Source organism: Mastacembelus armatus, chromosome 17 (genome assembly GCF_900324485.2).
Source record: "Mastacembelus armatus chromosome 17, fMasArm1.2, whole genome shotgun sequence".
NCBI classification, from domain to species: domain Eukaryota; kingdom Metazoa; phylum Chordata; class Actinopteri; order Synbranchiformes; family Mastacembelidae; genus Mastacembelus; species Mastacembelus armatus.
The window spans coordinates 2557592-2582843 of record NC_046649.1 but is presented as its reverse complement, the minus strand read 5'-3'; the positions used below and the strand labels follow the sequence as shown (position 1 = coordinate 2582843).

The 25252-nt window shown below is 39.5% G+C and overlaps 1 protein-coding gene across 1 annotated transcript in view; it reads right to left on the bottom strand.

Annotated features, from left to right (window-relative positions):
* asph (aspartate beta-hydroxylase) overlaps window positions 1-24103 on the bottom strand; it is a 29989-nt gene extending 5886 nt beyond the window's left edge. The window contains exons 1-12 of the mRNA XM_026313338.2: window positions 23484-24103; window positions 21202-21363; window positions 19733-19801; window positions 17186-17461; window positions 11113-11154; window positions 10160-10651; window positions 8729-8737; window positions 7077-7178; window positions 5818-5898; window positions 5381-5469; window positions 4866-4937; window positions 3111-3858 (exon numbers count right to left, since the gene is read on the bottom strand). Coding sequence (XP_026169123.1) covers window positions 3111-3858; window positions 4866-4937; window positions 5381-5469; window positions 5818-5898; window positions 7077-7178; window positions 8729-8737; window positions 10160-10651; window positions 11113-11154; window positions 17186-17461; window positions 19733-19801; window positions 21202-21363; window positions 23484-23568 — 2227 coding nt within the window. The 5' untranslated portion in view covers window positions 23569-24103. The remainder of the gene's footprint in view (window positions 1-3110; window positions 3859-4865; window positions 4938-5380; window positions 5470-5817; window positions 5899-7076; window positions 7179-8728; window positions 8738-10159; window positions 10652-11112; window positions 11155-17185; window positions 17462-19732; window positions 19802-21201; window positions 21364-23483) is intronic.
* Window positions 24104-25252: the final 1149 nt, after the last annotated feature.

Sequence of the window (25252 nt, the reverse complement as noted above, 5' to 3'; positions counted from 1 at the left end):
CCTTCATGATCAAGCTCCTTCATACCTTAAAGACCTCATAGTACCATATTATCCCAATAGAGCACTTCACTCTCAGAGTGCAGGTCGGCTTATGGTTCCCAGAGTTTCCAAAAGTAGAATGGGAGGCAGAGCCTTTAGCTATCAAGCTCCTCTACTGTGAAACAAACCAGCTCCCAGTCTCTCTCTCTCTCTCTCTCTCTCTCCCTCTCTATCTCTCTCTCTCCCTGGTCCTGGAGCTGTATATCGCAGATGTCCAGTTACTCGGCCCACCAACCTGCAGTGTCTGTTTGTTTTTTATTGTTGCTGTTCTTTTCTCTCTCCTCTATTCACTCACCCCGAACTGTCGAGGCAGATGGCTGCCCAAACTGAGCCTGGTTCTGCTGGAGGTTTTTTCTTCCGTTAAAGGGAATTTTTCATCTCCACTGTCGCCAGGTGCTTGCTCATAAGGGATTTCTTGGGTTTTTAGTTTTTAGTTTTTGTAAAGTGCCTTGCGATGATTTGTATTGTGATTTGCCGCTATACACATAAAATAGGCAAGGTGGTGAGCTGAAGTCAGATTGTAGAAATGAAATGCGAGAGAACCGATTGTAACTAATGAGCGGGGGAAGCACTCAATTGGAAAAAACAGTGAATAGGGTAGAAGAAAGATGTCTCCAAGTATGCTGCTGTGGCTGGAAGAAGATGACATCCACTAAGGGCCTTAGAATACATCAGGAAAGGAAAAGGTGCTTGGAGACATGTGAAGAAGGTAGTGGCCAGGGACCACACATTGAGGAGTACTTCCTAAGAAAGTTAATAACCAAAAGTTAGAAGGATATCAGCATCCCTACCAGTGAGGAGGAAACGGATTGTAGCACCAGACAGCAAAAGAGTAGGCGTAGGCAGCCAAAGAAAGAGAAGGGTATAGGGCAGAAACCTAGAGTAAATTGGCGGAAAGCTAGTGAGAAGAGTATATGGGCAAGTATTAGCTCTGATTTAGTAAGTGCTCTACAAGGTATTTGGTATTTCAAGCTAAGGACAAACGTGGCACATTACATGTGCCTGGGATTGAATTAGAAGCATATTTAGAAAAGATGCATCCAGATAACGATAATGACAGAAAGTTAGGTCTATGATTAGATATGCCTGTGTGAAGTGCAGAGCACAGGCCCAACAGTCTCAGCAGGGAGGGAGTGTAACCCAAAGGAGGCAGTTTTGCAGGTTCAGGCAGTAGTTGATAAGACAAAGATGGTTGCTGAAGAGGTGAGGAGACAGGAAAAGGCTGGTAGGTGTGCAAAGGCAGTTTTTGAGGCACAGCAGGGACAGTGGATGAACTGGGAAAGTGTAGAAAGAAATGAAATGTGTGGAACATGGGGAAAGTAGGATTAGATGTATGTTAGGTGGAACTTATGATGTGCTACCATTTCCACAAAATCTAAATAAATGGGGAGGTGAGGACCCAAAGTGTCCGTTGTGTTGAGGGATAGCTTCCGATAGTGACACATCCTCTCAGTGTGTACAACTAGCCTGACTCAAGGGCAATACACCTGGAGACATAACCAAGTGTTGAAGTGTCTAGCAGCAGTCATTAAAAGTAGATGTCTAGAAGTTAACTGAATGAGAAGAACAATCAAGAGGGATTTTGTTTGTTCTGGAGGGTGAAAAAGGCAAGAAGGAAGCAACCTTGAAAAGGCATAAGGTACGGCAGCTAATGGCAGGGACAGACAGATTTAAGAAGTCAGCTCACAGTGCCATGTGTTGTGGTCAGAAACACAGTGGATTGTGTATTTTGTGGAACTTACAGTTCCTTGGGAAGATGCTGTAGAATTGGCATTTGAGAGGCAAAAGCTCAGATATATAGATCTAGCTTTCCATACAGAGCAGCATGGTTGTAAAGTAAAGGTGCGACTGGTGGAAGTTGTGTGGAGAGGTGTGTCTTAGTTCTACCAATTTTTGGTGAATTTTAGATCTAGCAAATTTGCGGTGTTTGAGGCTAGCAATGTTTGGTGCATAACACATGCCCCGTTCTTGTTGTTAGAAGGGTAACTTATTGGATTAGACAACGTTATATTGCACTGTTTTTTGACAAAAGAGACAAAGGTATTGGATTTGCTTGTATTAGCTAGAAGGAAAATGTCAGCCAAGTCCACAACAGGCCTGAGGCCGATTAGGCTAGTTTCTGCTTCTAGATTAGTTCATTCTGCTGCTGAACAGGCTGTCCAAGCTGGTATTTACTATTAGTTATTTGTGTGCTTCATGAGCCAGATCTGTGGCATTCTGGTTAGTTTGCTACTAGCACAGTCCTACTAATATGACATGAGACAGATCTGTGGACTAGTACAATTTTAGCTTGCTGCTGCCAGTTTTTCTGCTGCTGAGTAGGCTGTCCAAGCCAGCAGTAGTAGCTATATTACCAAGCAAATAAGAGATCTTTTGGTTTATGTTATTTTTGTTTTTTTTAAATAGTGGGGGCATAAAGCAAGCCTGAATCTTACTAGGTTAATGTGCTGCTATTAGCTTCTCTGCTGCTGAGTGGGCTGTCCAATCTAGCAGCAATGTTTACTTAATAGTACCAAGTACAGTGGATGAGGTTAGTTTGTCTACCTTTTCTTTAGTTGCTCTAAGGTAGGTTCAGGACCTACTGGGCTGGTTTGGGTATGTGGGTGCACGCAAACATGGGGGTGGTTCTGGGACGCTGGAACACACTGCTGAGCCTTCTCTGTGTCATAGGCCCAACTCAACGAACAGTGAACCTTGAGCCACTAAGCTTCAAGCAGAGATGAGGAGCAGAGGTCTAGTGAATTCAGTTCTGTCCAGCTCCATATTCCCAGATTTTTTTTTCAAATTTATATTTTCAAACATGTAATTAGACCCATCCTACAGTCACTCAAGACATAAAGGCTTATACACCTTTTGTACAAACATGCAGTATTATTCCCTGGCAGCTATAAACAGACCACAAAGCATTAGTTTCCTATCTCCCAACCAGCCAGACAGCACATGAGTATATTTCCCAAAATGTTAAATAATTCCTTTTAGCTGCAAGGATCCAAGTCAAAAGCCTGGCATCTTGATATTACCAAATATCACTGGTATAACTTGTCTTTTTATCAATATTCATTCCTTCCTACCTGGCACTGTTTGCTCCTCCAGTACTTCTTCAGTGTCTGTGTCTGCTGCAGCCTCCTCCACTACCTCTTCTGCAAGTTCCTCAACAGCTTCTTCCTCTTCTACAGAAAATTCCTCAACAGGTTTTTCTGAAGGTACTGCTTCCTCTTGAACTATTTCCTCTTCTTCATTGTCTGCTTCCTCTTCAGCTACTTCCTCTTCTTCATTGTCTGCTTCCTCTTCAGCTACTTCCTCTTCTTCACTGTCTGCTTCCTCTTCAGCTCTTTCCTCTTCTTCATGGTCTGTTTCCTCTTTAATTATTTCTTCTTCTTCATTGTCTGCTGCTTCTTTAGCAGATTCCTCTGAAGGAGCAGCGTCCTCTTCTGCTATCTCTACAGCAGCTCCTTCATTGACCTCCTGCTCCTCTGCAACAGATTCCTCAGAAGGAGCGATTTCCTCATTTTCTGCTACCTCCTCTACAGCTCCTTCAGTGACTTCCTCCTCCTCTGCAGTGGGTTCCTCAGACAGAGTGGCCTTCTCTTCTGCTACCTCCTCCACAGCTTCTTCTGTAGTTGCACCTTCCTCCTCTACAGTCTCAAGCTCCTCAGCAGACTCTTCTTCTTTGTCTTCTTCATCGTCAGTAGCCCCCTCATCTACAGCCTGCTCTGTTACCGTTTCCTCCACCTCCTCCACATTGTCTTCAGCTGCTGCTTCCTTTGCAGGTTCATCTGACCTCATCTCCTCTCCAACCTCCTCCTCAACTTGAACAGCCTGAAGAAAGCAACATTGTCAGCCAATGAGTCTAAAAAGACAGTGTCTTGTCAAACTTTGTTTGTAGCTGGAAAGTTATGGATATATCTGTGAGATTAATTTTAAAAGTTTGTATATTCAGCTTTGTGCCATAGAACATTCAACTTCTAACCAATCAGAATACTTGGAGCTGCTGCAGGCAGTCAACAGCTACCATTCAGACCCAACTAAAGTGGAGTATAGCCGCATTAATATTCAGCCATCATTAGCTGCCACAGTCCAAAGATGAACTCATGTTTCTCACCTTCTCAGCCGAGAAGGTTCTACACTCCTGAGTCCTGATTTTTCCTAATTTTTGTTTAACAATATGTGATGATTTTATAATGAATACATTCTTCAATATATTTCCCAATTTATTCCCTTCATTAGGTCTAACATAATTCTGTAACCTCAAACCCCTAAATCACTTCTGTGCATCATTTATCAAAACATGACCATGCAGTTAAATGTGTCAAAGGTTTTTGCATACACACCTTTTCCAACCAAGCCCTTTCCTTTTCTCAAAATGTTTAGAGAAGCTTGCTTATTCCGATTTGAATTGAATAGCTGAATTGAATAAGAGACAATCTACATTAAAGTGACAGCTACTTGCAGCTGATGTTGAAAATTGTTCAGTTCTTGACAACTACACCCAGTGGATCGTTCAGTAGTCTTGGAAAGCCCTGAAAAGCAGAGTTGGCATCAGAGATGCTGCCTAAAGGCATCCCCCCCCCCCCGTCAATCTTATCAACTTTTCACCACCGACAGGAACACCTCTGACTGATCACAATGCAGTTAATTGGAACGTCACTTAAAAACATTCAACCTGGCGGACCATCTTATAAACTTTGTTTCAGCTGAGAGAGTTCTTTTATAGGCAACGAGTATAAGGGCAATGTATGGAAAAATATAGCTGTTGTCTTTGTTATGACAGCAGTCTGATTATATCCTTTGCCAACCCTTTGCCAACAAAAGCCAAAATTACGTACCTCTTCTGCTGGGGCACCTACATCCACAACAGCTGGCCCCTCCTCCAGCACCTCTGGATCCTCCTCAATCACCTGAAAAGGAATATACCAGACAAATGTCATCAACAAATTCACATTTGTATCTTTGTAAATTTTGAACTGTTATAACCTCGGTGTGATAAAACACAAGGAATTCTGAACACACCTAAATCTTTTTAATGAACTTTTCTAGTTGCATATACATGAAACCACATTACTAACAGATGCTTACTACCATCCTAACTGTGCAATAGGCAAATCACTGCCAGCTCAAAGGTTCCGGCTGCAGCTCTCATGAACACACAATAACATAAGTCCACTCTGTAGCATGAGCTAATTATCTCAAAGACTACTTGATGACTCAGTACATATTACAACACAAACTTCTTGTGCATAAGTGATTTTACAATTTGAACTTTCAGCATGAAAGTTTTGACTTGAAAGTGTGTTTACACCTTTTTCCACTGATGGTTCTATAATAATTAATGATTATAAACCTCAGGAGTCTCCACGGGCTCTGGTTTGGCCTCAGGCTCTGGTTTGGCTTCAGGCTCTGCTTTGGCTTCAGATGTAACCATCTCAGGTTCTAAAGAGGACAAGTACAGATTTGTACAGATTCTCCTTGACTCACACACACCACCTTGGGAAAAGTAATGTACTTTACACAACCCACACTTCAGGAGACAATGCACTGTTGGTGTCAATTTGTGACATCCTTAAAGCAAATATTGTATGTCACACCTACACTTTCAACAACAGTGCATTATCTACCGCTAAATCCTGCTATCCAGCATTGTGGGGGGCTGAAGCCAATGTCAGCTGACATTGGACAAGAGGTAAGTTTTTCACAGGGCTGACAAACACCCACACACACACCTACAGGCAATTTAGAGTCGCCAATCAACATAACCTGCATGTGTTTGGACTCACAGACCTGAAGGTTGTGCAGAAGTGTCCTCTGCTACAGCAACTTTAATCACATCTTCCACAGGAACGGGGTCAGGCTCAACAATACCTGAGAGCAACAGGGGATAAGGCGAGAAAAGTGTGTGTGAAAATAAAGGTATATTTTACTTATGCAAAATGTCTCAAACCTTTTTCAGTAAAATGTGAATATCCCACATTTATTCAGTCACACCTGAATAAGCTATGGAGGCGTTGCAGCATCCTTGTATTGCTATTTTGGTTTTAGTATCTCTTTTAAATCCAACTTTCTTTATCCACTTGTAGTAGACAGTAGACTTTTCTGACAGCTTAGCTGGCATTTTGATTTGTCAACCCAGGTGCCACTAATAGGAGGGATATACTAAAAAGACTGTGCACTGATCTGAACTGTCAGGTTCCTTGTTGAAAAGATTATCTCTTGCTATGAGATGGGAGGCCGTAAGAAGCTGAACAAACAGTACTGTATGTGGATTCTACTTTATCCAGTCTCCTCCTGATAGGAAGCTAAGGTTAACTAAAAGCTATCTGCAGATACTACTGTATATCAGGCAGATATTCTGTCAGCACAAACAGTAAGACTTAATGCACTGTGCTCAAACCAGTAATTTAAGTGCAAGTCTGGACTTGTTTGATCCAAATGGGTAAGCTGTATGGGACAACACATGTTTTTAAATTACACACATTGATGTCAACCTTAAAAGAGATGCAGGCTTTTATGATTCTTGTTCAACTGTTTTGCACATGTTGGCCTACAAACTATAGATAATTCATGTTGTGCATGTTGCATTAGTCAAGGAAAATAAACCCTTAGTCCCATTTTATAACTTGGACAAGTATTAACATCTGATAATGTGCATTCAAAAACAGTATTATTACATAGTGAGTTTAGAAGAAATTCAACTAGTGCTGATATCCAGCCTTATTTATTTATTTCATAAATAAGTCCAGCTTACAGTTGCAGTGCAGGTAGTACACATATTTAATCAAAATTTTCATGCTGTTGTCAAACTGAAATTTCACCCAAATTCTATTCCTGCTCCTGAGATATTTATGGTGCCCACACAGAACATCTGAATTAAAGATGGATCTGTTATCTAGGTAACACCGTCAAGACTATTCCAGATAACATAATTTCTCCAACCTACACCTACTTTCAGCTATTTTCTCTTATTATCTACTATCAACATACTCTTATGACACTGGAGGGAAAATGTGTATGAGTGTGTGTGTAATGAACAAGTGTATTACCTTCTGGTATGGGTTCAGATTCAGGTTCAGGTTCAGGAGCCTCCACTGGGGCAGCAGCTTCTTCTCTATGGGAAGCGATGACAACATCTTTGTCTTTCAATCCTACATGAGATGACGCACATGTTGGTGGCAGAAAAAATACATGTATGTTGTATCTCATACATATTGTGTTTGTGTGGGTGTGTGTGTGCATGTACTTTATCAAGTAGTTATTGGAAAAATATTGAACCACTGGTAGGTCATTTTAATGGTACCGTTGCAAGAAAAAGTAATCACAGTATTTGTAATTTTCTGATTTTTAGCATAAATTGGTCATGAAATGAAATTCTAAGTTGATAAAACACAAACAATCATGCTCTCTCATGTCTTCAACATCCAGTTGTGGATTTGCACGTAGCTGGAAGGCGCAAGTAGTCTTAAAGACTTCAGGTATTCATCGGAATGCACCGGAACTAGACATATTGTTCATAAGTGGAGACAACTTGGTGCTGTGGCTACTCTGCATAAAAACTATTGTGCTAACATCCAGAAAGGTAAAAAAAGAACCCTAAAGCAACAGTTACAATTAAAGACTTGAAGGGTTAATTAGGGCAGAGGTGTAAACTGAGCTTAACCCTGAACTCTGAGTGGATTGACCCTGAGATGGTTAAATCTGATCAGAGTTTAACCATATGCACAAGGACTATAAATCAGTAGAGCTCAGATACGACTCAACATGCCAACAAAATTTTATATTCATTTATGTGCAAACCAATGGACCAAAAGCACCTGGTAGCAGCTCAAAATGAAATGGAAAAATATTGCATAGTGTATAAATTCATTATTATAGCCCTTTGGTCTAATCATAAGCCTGACACATTAAAGAAATTAAACATTATTCAGTGGTTTTATTTCAACATGCAGTGGTTTTCCCATTCCAAATGCAGTTTTTTTACTTTCTTTCAGTCTTTTTTACTTCTTTATTTCTTTGGGCAGTTTTGCCTTTATTTCTTATAGGAAAGCAGAGAGATGACAGGAAATGTGGGACGGAGAGCAAGGGAAGACATGTGGTGCAAGATGACCATTCCAGGGGTTGAACTAGGGTCACCCCGTTCATGGTTGGGCACACTAACCACTACACCCCAAGCAGCCCCCCAAATGCAGTTTCAACATAATTCATCTAGCACTCATTGCAATCCTCCTGGACATTAGGCTATATTTCCTTATCTTTATCTTTAATCTTGACATTTTCAAAGTTATTCGTGATTTGAACAAAAAAAAAAAAAAAAAACATCCATTGTGGCCCTAATACTCCATCATATCTTGAGGCTTGTTCTAATAGGCCTACCCATGGAGTGCCAATAATAAAGTAATAAAGGACTGTGCAGCTTATAGATTTTATTTTGAACTGAGGATAAATCCACACTGTACGTGCAAGGAGAGATCGCTGTCGCTGACCGTCTGATCATAAAATCAATCATGTCAGTAAAGATAAATTGTTGGCTACTGTCTAATTGGGATTTTAATTGCTTCTCCCGATGCAAATTCCCGAAATTTAATGGACTCCGATCAGGGCTTTGCTATGAACTGTATGAATAAGAGAATGAAACAGCCTGTCTGACAGCTTCTGCAGACTGTACAGGGGGGAGGAGACAAAAAATTCCCATGTTTACCACGGTAACCTAAAGGATAATGTTAGGGTGGCTGTCTCAAAAATCCACCTCAGCCCAATATAGGTGTAGTGACCTCAAGAGAGCAGTTTACAGCAGACATCCTATAATAAGAGAATATGGCTGAGCTGAAACAGTTCTTTAAAGGAAGAATGGTCCAAAATTCCTCTTGAACAGCTACAAGAAATGCTTCCTTGAGGTTATTGCTTCCAAAGGTGGCTCAACCAGTTATTAAAGAAGTGTTGCCATTACTTTTTTCACCTTTATTTTGTATGTTTAATGGTTGTGTTAAATAAAGACATAAAAGATCATGAATGTATTTTTGTACTAAACTTTCAATAATGTAGTCTGCTGAAAAGTAATCTGTGGCATACCTACACAGATATCTTAAAGTTTAGGTCTAAACTGGTTGGTGGTCTGAGAACAAGGAGTCACAGTATGATCTTCTATACTTCTAACACATGTATTCTTGTAGAACAGAGGACTGGCTTTCATGCATAAAAATGAGACCAATGAAGCCAAAAACTTTACTGACAAAGAATAAAATATTTGAGAGTGGAACACAAATCTCCCTGAACTTAGAAAAACATTCTTTCTAATTGTGGAGATACTGATAAGCTAGATACCATTTTTATCTAAATCTAGTCAAATCTAAACATAATCATTAACACTCAACACCTCACACTTAAGAGTATCTTGCAGTGCTTTATCTGAACCCAGCAAATTTGAGTGTAGCTTCCTCCCAGTCCCATCCATCCCAGTCTTCTGTCAAAAGAGGCAACTAACTAGTTGGCTCCCTCCAGAACATGGTCAAAATAAGCTATACATACACACACAAACACACACATTTCCTTAACTGTTTTAGCAGGATACCTATACTATATATGCAATACACATTGCTATAATAGTTTTTAATTTGTTGAGTTAAAAGCCTAATCTCCATTTTGCTTTAATGTAGTAAAACAATATTTAACAGATGATAAATCAATTAACATGCGCAATAACAAAAGGCAGAAAAGAAACAGACCAGTAACCATGTATAGGGCACATAGGGCTGAGAATCATTTGAAATGTTTCTATTAGTACCAATTTGATATGAAGATATTTTTGATTGATTTATTACTGAGAAAAAACTAGCATTTTTTTCCATTTCCAGCTTTGGGGTTGACTGAGGTCTGAACACAAACAGATCATGCCTTTAAAACATTCTTACAATTTGATGTAAGATAAGGAATTTAAGTAAAAGAGTAAATTTGCCTAGATAACTGATTCCAGCTTTCAGTGCTTATTGATTTTTTTTTTAGACTTTGTACAATTGGAACATCTTAGTCATTATCAACAGAACTTTGATGCCCAACGAATGGTTAATAGTGGCTAATCCTGGTTTCCTATGGAATCAGCATATGCCTGTGAAACCTCATCACATCTGAAGTCATTTTTTGCCAACTCTGTTCTTAGCTATGCTTTTATTTCTTCTTTCTTTGGCAGTCTCCTTCCCTCTTCCCTCGTCTTCTTCCTGTGCTGTCTTTTCTTCCTTCTCCACATTTTTTTCAGACTCCTCTGCTTTGTCCCCTCTCTTCTTTAGTTTCTTCTCCACTTCCTTGTCATTCTTGCCCTCCTCTTCCCTTTTCTCATCTGCTTGTTTTATCTTTTCCTTCTGCAGTTTCTCCAGAATCTTTTCCATCTCTTCCTTCTCTATCTTCTTCTCTTCCTCTTTCAGCCTTGCAGCCACTTTTTCCTTCACTCTGGCTTTTATTTCATTCGTCCCCAGCTCCTTCTCCTTCTCCTCTTTAGCCAGGAGTTGTCGGACCTCAGCCAGAGCCAGCTTGGCAAGCTTTTTGGCCTCCACACGTTCATGGATGATGGCCAGCTGCTGCTTTAGAGCTTCCCGAAGCTTCCAGCCCACACCCTTCACTGGAGAGGTATCTGGGATGGATGACCAACGACACTGGTTGGTGTTTACCATCCATAAAATTAGTTGTTATGAAATAAAAACCATGCTCAAATTGACTCTGTTATTAAACATCAACATACATCAGGCAGGCATGATTAATTAGGACTATTACCCAAAACAAGACCATGCCATTATCTCTTATGTTTTTCTCCAAGCAATGTGCAGACTTTCTGTACAATGCTGGTAGATTATACTCACTTTAAACCAATATATACCAGCAGACACCAGGATCTATGGCCACATCTTAAAAATGTAATCAAATGAAATCACTCCAATACTCACAGGATTAGCATAGGTTTACAAAAAATAGGGGTTTTAGTTTTAACAAATAAACACATTGTGTTTGATCCAAACCAGTGAGTTGCAAGTAGTTGAAACAATCAGTGAGCCCATAATGTAGCTCAGCTTCATGCATGCTGATGCATGATGATACCTTTGTTAGCTCCTCTTCTGTTTGTATCGCCAGGATTTTCATCTGGTGTAACATAATGAGACAGTAGTTGAAACAACTTTTACATATAGTACCTGGCATCACACACCATGAAGCAAACAGCCTATTTCTAACTGTCCAAAATCAGCTGCACAGCTCCATATGCTATTAGTCCACAAAAGCATGAAGCTAAACTCAAGTGCAGGTGAAGCCAACCAAAGTGACTTTTTGTCGAACAGACACACTATTGTTATACAATTTCACTCGACTAAGAACTACAAAATACATCAACAAGAGACAAAACTAAGGTTTAGCCTTGTAGACCCGTTATACAACTAATATTCTGACTTGTCATAGTACATAAAACACATGTCAAACTCATTAATGATGGTGCAAATTCCATCAGTAAGTGTCCCAGTAAGCCATGTCTGTGAGCCAGCATGCATGATACCAGGACCCTGAAACTAGCTCACCTCAATGTATGTCATTCACTTTTTAATGTTTTCAATTACAACTATGTTTTTCCGATTATGATAAGCTGTGAAATGGCTTTTAATACATAGCACTGATAATGGATTAAAAGCCAGATGAGCCATCTCTGTAAAGCAATATGTTTGGTGGCAGGGTGGCCTAATTAAGGCGCTACAGAGTTGCATCTCACTGACAAACCTACACTGTCTGTAAAGCAGGTCAACACAAAAGTGTAAAGTGCCTTGAGATGATTTGTATTGTGATTTGGCGCTATACAAATAAAATTGAATTGAATTGAAACGAAACTGGCATCAACATAAACTGCTTACCTATATCAAATTATCACCAAAAAAAAATCTGGAAAATTAGTTGCGTTTCTGTGAATTAACAGAACAAATTATCTGTTCCCTCAATAATCTGGACTTAAACATCTCCAAAACCAAGGAACTTATAATGGACTTTGGAAGATCAAGGTGTACTGGGCACTCTGCCCTCTACATACAGGGTAAGGAGGTCGAGAGAGTAGAGAGCTTTAAGTTCCTTGGTGTGCACATCTCAGTCGACCTCCCCTGGTCCGCACACATTTCCTATCAGGTGGGGAAGGCACAGCAAAGACTGTACTTCATCAGGAAACTGAAACAGGTGCACCTCCCACATCACCTGCTGACCAATTTCTATCGATCAACAATAGAAAGCCTTCTGACCTATTGCATCACAGTGGTTCAGCAGCTGCACAGGAGGTGCTACCCAAGCATTATTGAACAATAAACCAATGTCTCAGGTCTACAAGTGCAGTAAAACACACGCACACTGCATATTTGCACTAATCTGTAAACACCTCTCACATGTTTAAACAAATCTTATACTGTTACACTTGTTTATTACTCGTATACCCTGATATATATTCAGAGTATACAACACTATGTATACTGTAATCTGCACTGTTAGTCTTGTTTAATTTGCTCCAATGTACACTACAATATCTTGCACTAACCATTGTATATATTTCCTTTTGGAATACCTCTCCTCTTGTCTCTTTATTTTCTATTTGTATTTGGCTGTTATGCCAAAACCTTGTGAGCTGCTAAACAGTCTTTCGTTGTTCTCAACAATGACAATTAAGATCTATTCTATTCTGTAAAAAAATGTTTGGCCTCAAGGTTTACGACAATCACCAAACTGCTCAGCATGAAGTTCACCACTGCATAATGTAGGTTCACAGTAAAAGGCCAAAACTAGCAGCCCACCTAGGCTTAGAGTTACTGTTCTCTTTTTTGCCAGGAACTGAAATCCTCTGGTTCTGACTTTTTTACTCTGTCCCCTGGACCTACAGACCGTAAGATCTGGTTGGACTGGTAAGACAGCGCATCATCACCAAAATGGACATGTTGCTATAAAACAGCAGTCCCTAAAATAGTATATTTTTGCTGAATTTTAGTAGCATATATTGGAATACTTTTATGCTGAAGAACCATGTTTCTTGAACTATCTTGAAAAAAAAAAGCAAAGGATTAACTTACATTTTCTAAATTAAGAATGAGACAAAAGAAGGACAGCTAGTACTGTCTGAATATTAATGTCTTTAATGTCCGAATTTTGTCTTTAATTTTAACCTTTTAACGTGGTTGTATCCCTCTGTTGTAAAAACACTTTTTTTTTTTTTTTTTAACCTGATTGTTATCAGTTTTACTGAGCCCAAATCTGAGCCCAATTCCAGCCAGCTATCACACAGATGTAAATGGAGAGTAAAAGTAAGCTGGCTACCTCTTAACATTTCTAGTCATAGACCTAGATCTGTCCCAGTAACCCAGCAAACAGTGAGCTGAGCAGACTCATTACTCTATATGTCACTAATATGTGATTGCAAGCATTTCACAAGGTGGCAGTAACAGAGCTACAATCAGCACCTACCAATCTGATTGGATAGCTAAAAAATAAATACAGTGGGATTCATCGCATTTTACTATAATGTGGCACTAAGTTGAATTCGATTTGTATTTGCCGCTACTGTGATGGTCAAAGTTAAGCTATAACACCACTTTGAAGTGGGATTGTGAAATACATTATTCATTTTGAGTGTACTGGTTTTACTATACCAGTAGAGAATGAAGTGGAAGTGTTCTAACATATTTTGGTTTGTATGGTTTGTATTTTCATATTATCAGGAATGCAAAATTGCACAATTTTTTTTTATTTTATTTTATGTAAAATGGATCCACAATGGCTCAAAAGCCACATCAAGAGTGCATCTGATCTTCTGTTAGCTTGTATAGATATAGATAGGAGGAATCACAGAATAGTCCAAGTTTGGAGAGCCAGAATGGAGTTCTCCATCTTGGTAATCAGTTTTTGTAGATTCATTCTCTTTACAAGCCAAGCCTGCAAGTCACTCCACCCTAGAACAGGACTAACCTGTTTCTAATCAGGTGTCATCCATGCATTCACTACAAAACTTCTGACAGAACTTACACCCACTCTGACATGCCCAAGACAACAAACCTGCAGTTTGTATCAGCAGTTGGTAACATCAATTGATACATTCAAAGCACATGGCTCAAACAAGCCTCCTTTCTGCATCGCTTGTCTCAGTCCTCTATCATTAATTCACTCTTCTGCTATTGCACCCTATTCTCACCTTTGGCCCACAGCACAAACTAGAATGACCACACTATACCTGGGCATAGACACAAACCTAAATTTTTATATTAAAACAGACAGTTTTAGACCTTATGGCCAATAGTGACACTATTATAAGCCATTAATATTTATTACGTTTAAAAGGAAAATGTGGAGAATGTACAGTGACAAAAGCTGCTGCCCAGCAGAGGAATGGCAAAAACAGCCAAGCTCTGTTCTTGCAAACTACAGAAGAACCTAAAAGAAGGGAAGTGACAATATAGCCAACGTGTATGTGTATGCTCATGAAATAAAAAAGGCAAAACTACAAACTTTTAGTACCATTTCAAGTTGATGTAATCATGGCAAACTAGTACCGATGTATTAACATACTCTCTACATGCAGATACATAGCCCGGTTGATGACATTTTAACATACCCACTACGTTTCCAAAGTGTTCCATTTTATCGTAACTCTGCCAGCTTTGTGATAGACTCCATCCATTATCTATCACTTATACTAATACAACCAGGGTTGCAGTGGGCTGAAGCCAAGCCCTGAGATTGGACTGTACACCCTGGACAGATTACCAGTCTATCACAGGGCTGACACATAGAAACAGACAAACTCACATTCAAATAAAATGGGCAATTTAAAGTCACAAATTATCCTAACACCTATCTGCATGTCTTTGGATTGTGGGAGGAAGCTGGGAAGAACCCAGAGCCTGCTTGCTGTGAGGTGACAGTTCTAACCACCACACCAAAGTGCCTCCTGTTACTTTAAAAGCAAACTAGGTAGCTAACATACAGTATCTCACAGAAGTGAGTACACCCCTCACATCTTTGTAAATAGTTTACCATATCTTTTCATGTGACAACACTGAAGAAATGACACTTTGCTACAATGTAAAGTAGTGAGTGTACTGCTTGTATAACAGTGTAAATTTGCTGTCCCCTCAAAATAACTCAACACACAGCCATTAATGTCTAAACCGCTGGCAACAAAAGTGAGTACACCCCTAAGGGAAAATGTCCAAATTGGGCCCAATTAGCCATTTTCCCTCCCCGGTGTCATGTGACTCGTTAGTGTTACAAGGTCTTAGATGTGAATGGGGAGCAGGTGTGTTAAATTTGGTGTTATTGCTCTCAGTCTCTCATACTGGTCACTGGAAGTTCAACATGGCACCTCATGGCTGAGAACTTGTTGCTCTACATAAAGATGGCCTAGGCTATAAGAAGATTGCCAAGACCCAGAAACTGAGCTGCAGCACGGTGGCCAAGACCACACAGAGGTTTAACAGGACAGGTTCCACTCAGAACAGGCCTCGCCATGGTCGACCAAAGAAGTTGAGTGCACATGCTCAGCGTCATATCCAGAGGATGTCTTTGGGAAATAGATGCATGAGTGCTGCCAGCATTGCTGCAGAGGTTCAAGGGGTGGGGGGTCAGCCTGTCAGACCATACGCCGCACACTGCATCAAATTGGTCTGCATGGCTGTCGTCCCTGAAGGAAGCCTCTTCTAAAGATGATGCACAGGAAAGCCCGCAAACAGTTTGCTGAAGACAAGCAGACTAAGGACATGGATTACTGGAACCGTGTCCTGTGGTCTGATGAGACCAAGATAAACTTATTTGGTTCAGATGGTGTCAAGCGTGTCTGGCGACAACCAGGTGAGGGCTACAGTTCATTGAGGGAACCATGAATGCCAACATGTACTGTGACATACTGAAGCAGAGCATGATCCCTTCCCTTCAGAGACTGGGCCACACCACAGACAGAGGGAGCTGAATGTGTTTGTTTATATTACAGTGGGTGTTAGTATACACAGACATGTTCACGTTTATCTGCATGTTCACTCTGCAGGTTTGTGAAATCACATTTTACACAAATACACCTAGATGAGGTGCAAGACAAGCTTGAGGCAATTTTGCAAATGATTTCAGTTTTTTAAAAAAAAAACAAAAAAAGACAGTGATGTCAATCTTCTTATCCAACTTGGTAAGAAAGCAACCAGGTATATTTCCCAACGTTTCTTTTAAGTAGGTAATCAATGCCACCAGAGAGGCTTGTGATCACCAGTGTTTAGTTGGCAACCATTAAACCACAACAGCTATCATCAGTCATAATTACTATTGTCTTTCACTTCATAGCAGTTGTGTGAGTCTCTTGAAGCCATGTTGCTGTATGTTGCCTTTGCTTAGAAAGTTCTCTTCAGGTTTTCAACATGTAGCTTAAATCGAAGGAAAAGGTGTAATTAAATGACCAATCAACTACATTTTAGGATGGGACTCAACTGTGCAGAGGATCTGGCTTAAACAAACATGCCACCTTCAGATTGGGTCTGGGCATTTCAATCACAATCCATTTGGCTACATTAATATCCTCAAGAACCTTAAACATGAAAGGGGTTTTAAAAAAGTACAACTTTATGCTTATATTTCAAGGGTCCAGTGTCAAAGATTTCAGGATCATCAGCATGCAACAATAGAAAAAGACAAATTGTCATAAAGGGACAACTGAGCAGCTGTCCAAGTAAGAATTATATTTGCATTTGATGTTTAGCTTTCTGACTGTTGTCAACATGTCGGTATAGAAAATAAGGAATAGATTTTTTTTTTTTCTTAAAAAAAGTTTGAGAGGGCTTTCAAAATTCTTCCTGAGTATCATGTCGATTAACAGCAGAGAAATTATTACACATTATTATTATTATACTCCTTCAATGGGATTTAATTTTCCCACAACTGACTATATTATTAGAAGAATGAAGTTTATTTGACAAAGTACGTGGGGATTGCAGTAGGTAAAAGCTGGGACACATGAGGTCCACAGTACAAGATTAGACTGGAAAAATATTCATATTCAAAGATATTGGCTAGCTGCAAGTGTTCTCAACACTGTAGCAGAGGTTGTTGAATGTCCACTGGTTCAAAATGAGTGCATTAGAGGATAATCACATTGCTGCCTGAGGCTATTGGTTATGGAGGCCAACTATGACAATCTTCTGCCCCTGATTTCCATCATCTTTTGTTCCTCTTCGTCTGACTCCTCCCTCATCCTCATCTTCCTCATCCTCCTCCTGTGCCTTGATGACTCCTCCTGAGGCACTGCGCTCCTCTTCCTCCTCCAAGGACTCCAGGGGATTTATTAGACCATACAGGAAAGTGAAGAAGCTGTTTAACCAGTTAGAGCCATCCTCCTCCACCTCTTCTAACCAATCCAGAACCTCGGATTCACCCTGACCATCGCCCTCACTGGTCAAGCCTACGCGAACAAGGCAGGGGGGTGGGATGGAGGCATGGTTGGATGGAGGGGAAATTTGGGAGCAAACATGTGAAATGAGGGAAGTGGAAAAGCTAATACAAAGCCAGGAGGAAAAAAAGGTGGAATCAAATTTAGAAAAAAAAAAAAAGAAGATGTAATGAAAGAATGAAAGAGGGCCAAGAGCAAAAGGAGAAAAGAGAGGACAAGAGGAGAAGGTAAGAGAAGTTTTACGTGTAGGTTAGACAGCGAGGGATCTGTTCAGGCTCTAGCATTAACAGAGTTTGGGTGTCTACTCATGATCAACAAAATCACTTTGTGGCAGCTTCATAATTTTTTTTCTAAACTGAGACAGTGATGTGCATAAATCATGCTGCAGTCCTGCATAAAAGAGTGATTGTTTTTAAATGATCAGATCAGCGTTCAGCTGAACACCCCACAATGATTCTGTGCTATATATGGCTGACATTGCTTGTCATGTGTAGACAGCCTGACAATTACAAAAACCAGAGTTAATGACAGAAAAAAAAGGATAACTGACACTGACTTTCCATTAAATCTTTACGTTATAGCATTAGTACAGCATTTAAAACGGAGAATTTATCTACACATCGTCCTGACCTTCTTTGTTTTATACAAAGGAAAGAGATACTGAACTAACGAGAGAGGCTGGCTCAAACACACACAATTAGAATATCAAATAGGAGGACACAAAGAGGAAAATTTGAAAAGGATCAATATATCAATCAATATAAAGAAAGTACAGCATATAAGAGCAGGCAGTATAACACCAGGAGGCAAACAGGAAGTTGTTACTAAACCTAATGTGCATAAAACATGCAAAATAAGGGATGTTTAAAGACACCCGGACAATGGATCACTATTAACATCAAAAGACTGAAGGTGGAGCGAGCAAAAAGAAAAAAGATGCTCTGAAGAATGATCAACTCTGATATTTTATGAGACTGCTATGTGAGAAAAAAAAATCTCAGCAAAGACTGCTGTGTGAAAAGACATGAAGACATGTTTTTATTGTACTCAGGACTTTAAACGAAAAAAAAAAAAAAAAAAAAAATCAGGTTTAACCTGTTGACTCATAGAACATGAATGTACCATCTAAGGATTCAGACAACAGCAAACAGCCTTGTTTTGATATCACTGGTTTCCATATAAAAATGAAAATTAAGGGAAACATGGGACTCTCATGTGTGTCTGATTGCAAAGCCATTTTATTGGGCACAAAGTTTTTTGTCCATTACAAAAACAAGGGTTTGGTTCTTAGGTGCTCTGCAGAGCACTTCCTAATGTAAAGTCCAGAATCTGGACTACTGTGTTGGAATTCAGTCATTTGCACACAGCTGTAGTCCAAAATGCCTAAACCATCGTATACTAAAAAAGGAACTGAATGCTGATTCTTCCATACAATCATGCAATCATGCAGCAGACTTCACATGGGAAATAACAGCACAAAGACAGCTGAGAACTGGGACATCCTTTACCAAGCTCCCAGCTGTTTTGAATATGCTGAGCTTCACCTAGAGGAGATGCTCTATGTGTGTTTAAATGTGTGTCATCACAATAGTTCCATAGGAAATTAGTGGAGTGATATAGGTAAGAGAATGTTTGTCTGCTCAGGGAAATGAACTCCTCACGCCTGTCATATAGATGAAATGAACGCCTTGAATTTACCGTTATTTATCTTATAACAGTCTGTGATACTGATGAACCAATTTCTACCATCCTTGAAAAACCAGTTGTGTCACAGACCTCACTGCTGTGCTATAGTCCTATTATAAAGAACCCACCTTCTTAAGTTGGGACCTAAGCTTTAGGGATATTTAGACCAAATAAAACTTTAATAATCTTTTAATGTTCACATGCAAAGAGATGCATATTTTTATTTGGTATTACAAACCAGTTAACCAAATATGCTAAACTTCAGAGTAGTTTGAAGAGATTACCTTATCTTGTGGTTTCTTTGATGAAATTGTCTATGGTAACAGTCAGCTATACAAGTGTCAGTCATGCAAAAGGAAACCCAAGTGGCATTTGATGTGATCAATAAAACCCACATTATCAGTGGCCTGAAGAAATTGCCAAACTCAAAATAAAACAGTTCTATGAAACCATGTACCTTGTCATGAAAAAAAAAAAAATCAGATTACACTGGAGGCATACACATAGGATTTGTCTGTTATACTTTCTGCAGGACACTAACAGTATTAGTTAGTTAACATCAACAGTGTTAGTTGAATTAGAGAAATATCCACTTGCCTAGCAGAACTTTAGCATCCTCGACATCAAAATCACCATCTCCATCTGTATCGTACGCCACCAGTTTATCTAGGGGAGTGACAAACACAAATGATCACATTTGTTCTCACAGGAGCTACAAAGACGTACACGTGTGTGTGTGTGTGTGTGTGTGTGTGTGTGTGTGTGTGTGTGTGTGTGTGTGTGTGTGTGTGTGTGTGTGTGTGTGTGTGTGTGTGTGTAAGGGAGTCGGGGAAATAGTTTGAAAGCCCAACGATAATACATGAAAACAATCAAAGGGTGTAGGAGAAATGTGCCTTGTGATTTTTACCTTGCAAGGCCTCAGACAGGTTATTCTGTAAACCCTTAGCTTTGTCTGCATGAAGAATACAAAACATACATACTGGAATAACAGCAAGATTAAGAAAATATATATAACAGCACAGACTCGTAATTCATACATTACTATCAGATACCTATTACACAGAGAAGAACATTCAACATTAAACATTAGTGATGTGGATTAGTGACAGATGGTATAATGTGATCTCAAAGCAGACTAAAGGTCTATACATACTCCGTGAGAACAGAGTAATTTGTTCTCTCTCCCAGGGCTGCGAGACACTGGCAGTGTCATAGCAATGAATAGTTTTGAGAAACAGCTGGCAGAGGTGGTGAGGAAGTATGAAACTCTTATAACACATCTTGTAAGGCATATAAAGACACATCAATGGCCAATAACTCAGGGAAAGAGGTAGCCTGAACGTTGTGTACAGAGGACAGAATCTGTCGTAAAAGACGGTGATATCCAATATCTTATCCGCTGTATTGTAGTTTCTGTCTGATTCCCACAATGCTTAGCGCCGTGATGTGTGCTACAGTGGGAGGTACTTCTCAGGAGTTCTGCACTTGAGTTTCTCGTGGACTATGAAATGTTCTGGCGAGAACTAACTTTGCTCTTGTTCTCGCCACCTCGAGAAAAGAAACAAATATCTCTGTTCTTGTGGAGTATGTATCAGGCTTATGTGTTATGGTTTAGTTGCAGTGTTGACCTGTGAGCCAAACTAGTAGGGTAGCATGATTGCATGAGTCTGCCTTTTGGTTTTTTCACTTTTTTTTTTCCTTTTTAATTTATTTTGACTGACATATCTGCAGCCATTTTCTGGTGGCTGATTTGCATCCTAGCAAGTATTGGTCATAAAGGAATAAACAGGAGGACCCAGGATTGAAGGAGATTTCTCAGCTTGGTCTGATGTGATGTTAGTGTTCTGACAATGGTAAACATCAGGGAAAGTTCATTATAAGGGCAAATAGCATGTGCTGTGTTTTTTGGACAGCTAATGGATAAACACAATGGAGACAAAGTCAAACTTCACATCACTACCACACTTTTCCAGAAAAGTGCATAAGGCGGAAAGTCTACAGACAAGAACAACACATTCAGCTGCTATTTAAGCCAAGTGCTGGTGTTTGTCACATTGCATACTCACCAAGGACTCCCTGATAGTCAACCAGGTTGAAGTAGACCATAGCTACAGACGTCCAAACGCCCAGCAGTGCCAGGACAATGAACCAGGTGAAAAAGCTGCTGCTGCTGGACCCAGAGTCAGCTTTCTTTCCGTTTTTATTGGCTGACTGGGTTTTAGTACCATCTGCAACACAGAAACGGTATATTATGAGGTTTACACTATTTTCGTTTTTTCACCCATATCAAGTCATGCTGTGCATCCAAATACTACTGTCAGCAGTGTTGGTCAAGTAACTTTCAAAATGTAATACATTATATATTACCAATTGCTGCCATTTTAAAGTAATTAGTTGCATTATAATATTACTGTCTCGGAACTGTAACTCATTATTTTGTGTTACTTTTGAGCTACTTTTACCAAAATAACCACAGAAGTATAAACATGTAGTTTTATACATCCAGTGGAGGTCGAGCGATTTCTTGAAGACAGTTCCCTCAGTGTTGCACACAGATTGCACTTGACTAATACGTATGTTCTTGCCCTTTTCTGTGATGAACTGAAAATAACGGGTGAAGGTCCATCCGGAAAATGTAGAATCGATTTTAGCCATCAAATTCCAGCAACACGAAATAGACACATAATTATAATAATAATTTTTTTCTCTGGTGATGAAATGTCTTGTTGTGTTGTAACATAAGTTACTGAGATTGTAGCAGGTATAATGGTACCAAAGTTTAATTAGTAATGCATTACATTATTGTGTTACAGCTAAAAAGTTACATATTCCTGTAATGGTATTACTTTTGTAATGGATTACTCCCAACACTGATGTCAAAACTGGAGAGTGACCCACTGTACAATTTCATAATTAGAAATAGTATGGAACACAGCAATACAGATCATCCAATGCACACACATTTAAATATATCTTCAGCTGTTTCATCCTGTACCTACATTGTGGTAGAAGTAAATATACTGCACTACTGGGTTGGGAGCATAAATTGTGAAGTGCCAGTTCCATCTTGACAGCTTTTATGGAACAGCTGTTTTTAGCTAAACCCTGTTAGTTTTTGTTTTTTTTCTTTTATCTCGAGCAGTTGAGTCCTGCGAATATGGGCCCTATAAAAAAAAAAAAAAAAAAAAAAAAAAAAAAAAATCACAGCTAAATCTACTGACACACATAGATCTAGTTTACATATCATTTTGGATTGTTATGGCCTTCCAGTAGGTAATGGTTTGTTCACCTTACGCTGGGCTGTCACTTTTCCCTTTTTCACCTCAGGTTTGAGACTCATCATTACTTTGAATGGGGCAAATTTGTTTGGAATCATGTTTATATGCTCTTTCTGCACGAATCCCTCAGAACTGGATCTGAGGAAAGGAATGGAAGTAATAGACACTGAAAAAACATCAGAGAAGCTATTCTGGGGGTGCTAATGACTTTCCACATGGTACAAAAGGAGAAAATAGTAGCAGAGAATGAACAGGTGTTGACGTCCACTACATGGCAGTAGCAAAAATCTCAGACATGCACTTAGTATACACACATAATTCAAAGTACACCCTAGACTCCACATTTCAATACACCTTTCTGGCTCATGAATTACACACACAATATATAATGTTACAAACAAACACAAGCATTTACCATTACAATATAACATCTCATGATACTCTAGCATGATAAACTGGATCTCACCAAGTTTGATTAAACCACCTAAGTTTTCCAGTTCAAATATATAAACTCAAAATCCACTAACCACTAAACAGAAGTTCAGAAGTCTCTTACATGCTGCAAGCTATGAAGGCATTTTGTTTATTTGGACTACAGTCAGCATGGAACTTCTTTTACTTCTAGTGTAGAGATATGTGAATTTAGTCTAACTTATAAAACATTAAAGAGGGAGAATATGGCATTACTATTCTACAACCTAATAGTGGACATGAAGTTGCTGGAACTTACAAAAGGTTCTGTTCAAGTTAAAACACTTCAATCACATGGTTCACCTACATTTAAAATCTCTCCATTGGCTACAGATTTCAAATGATCAAAATACTGTATAGTTGCTTACAGCACAATACTGTTTGGTGGTCATCTATGCACTGGTGATAGGACACCCTACAAAGAATAGTGTCATGAAGCTTTTAACTTTTAAGACACATAAAACAAATAAACAAAACAAATTCTAATTCAACATTCAGTCTTTCACTCTGCAACCAATCTTTCTCACACAATGCCCTCCACACTGCTTTGTCCTTCTAAGCTCTCTAGTCAGTAACCCTGAAACAGACACTGTTCTCACCTTGCATTTCCCCAGCAATGACCATGGGGATGGCCTTAACAAAAACAGGGCTGGCAGACTCTACCAGGGTTGCTGGATCACCCATGCCGTTTGACTGGTCTAGCTTGGTAATTAACCAAAAAACAGGTTAACTGAAGTCCCAGCTAAAGAGAGAGCAGTTCGGTATTCCAGGCTGCCCCTCCCCTCATTCTCTACTGACTGCCTTTCTTTCATCTGTCCGTCATCCTTGCTCACTGTCACTTTTTTTCCTCTGAGCCCGATATGGTCGGAAGGTCATAGACATCTATATATAGTGTTGTTAGACCATCTATATATAGTGTTGTTAGCCCTGACACAGAGAGAGACGAAAGAGAAGGAACACAGCCATCAACATCATGACTGTCCACTTTCTGCTACCTGAGCTGGAAGATTAGAAAGCAACTTTTCACTGCATTTAATGTCCTCTGTGGTACTGTGTCACCAAACTGAGGTAAGAACAACAACAACTTTCCATTTCTATTTGCTGTCCTAGGCCGATTTCAATTTCAGGTGTTTTATCTACACATCTGTCTCTTCCCACATTGGAAATGCACCATCAACAGTTCAAATAATTGACTATTTACCCAGAAAACTGCCACTTAATCTTTATAAATATTTGTTACTTTAGCCACAGGGGTGATAATGTTGCTCACTGCACCAGCATGGTGACATTTATAGACAACAGGAATTTCAGGTTTACACATTCCAGTCTTCATCTTTGGAATTGGCAAAACTGAATAGAAGAACAGGAGAGTAAATAATATAAGGGTTGGACAACACAGGCTACTCGTTGTTCTCCCAGCACTTACAGACTATAATAAAGTGAATCCAACAGCACAGAACACTAATAAAAAAATAAATAACTCCAACTCAACTATTACTGCTAGTTTTCAAGGATCCATCAATACTCCATCCTGAACAGTCAAACATAAATATTTTTTACACACAACATTCAGAAACTGCCATCCATTACCTCCAAATGTGCACACACCCAATTTAAACAATTGTGGATATACACAGAAACCATGCAATAACATACCACTTTGTTCTTCAATATACTTCATTCTCATTTGATGACAGCAGCTAATTCGCATGCATGCATACACACACAGTCTTCTCCACATGGAATACTCTCTGTTCAGCCTCTTCTGTCACGTTCCTCTTCAGTCTTATATAAGGGCTGCTGTGCACCGCTGTCCAACTTCCCTTCCCTCAAGCTTTTAACATGCATGTACGCTCATGAGAGTACACAGACATGCATGTTTGTATAAATTTCAACTGCACATACTCACTAACCCAACACTCTCAGACTTTAAAAATACTGGAGAAATGAGAACCAATGGATTTACTCCCTTTTGGAGAATATATTCCACATACACAGATATCTACATCTATGGTGACAGAAGCACTATGTTAAGGGTTTCCTGGCACCCAGCAGGCATCTTTTGACTGAGAATTAGCTCAGAAAAAACAATTGTCTAAACATAGATGCAGCAGCCAACTCCATCCACTCCAGTAGTGTAAAGTGGTATCGACAGCAGACCTGGTTAATTCTGAAGCCGTGATAGTGCACAGTACATTCCAGTGACAACAGCTGTGATCGAGGCATGACAAAAACAGTAGGAAACATATACCATATCATGCCATGGTGTGAGAAATTCCAACTGAGACAGTAGTATTAGCTCTTGTTTGTTGAACTTGCATCAAGCCGGAGTATATCACAGGCTCAGTGCAAACAAACTGATCAAAAT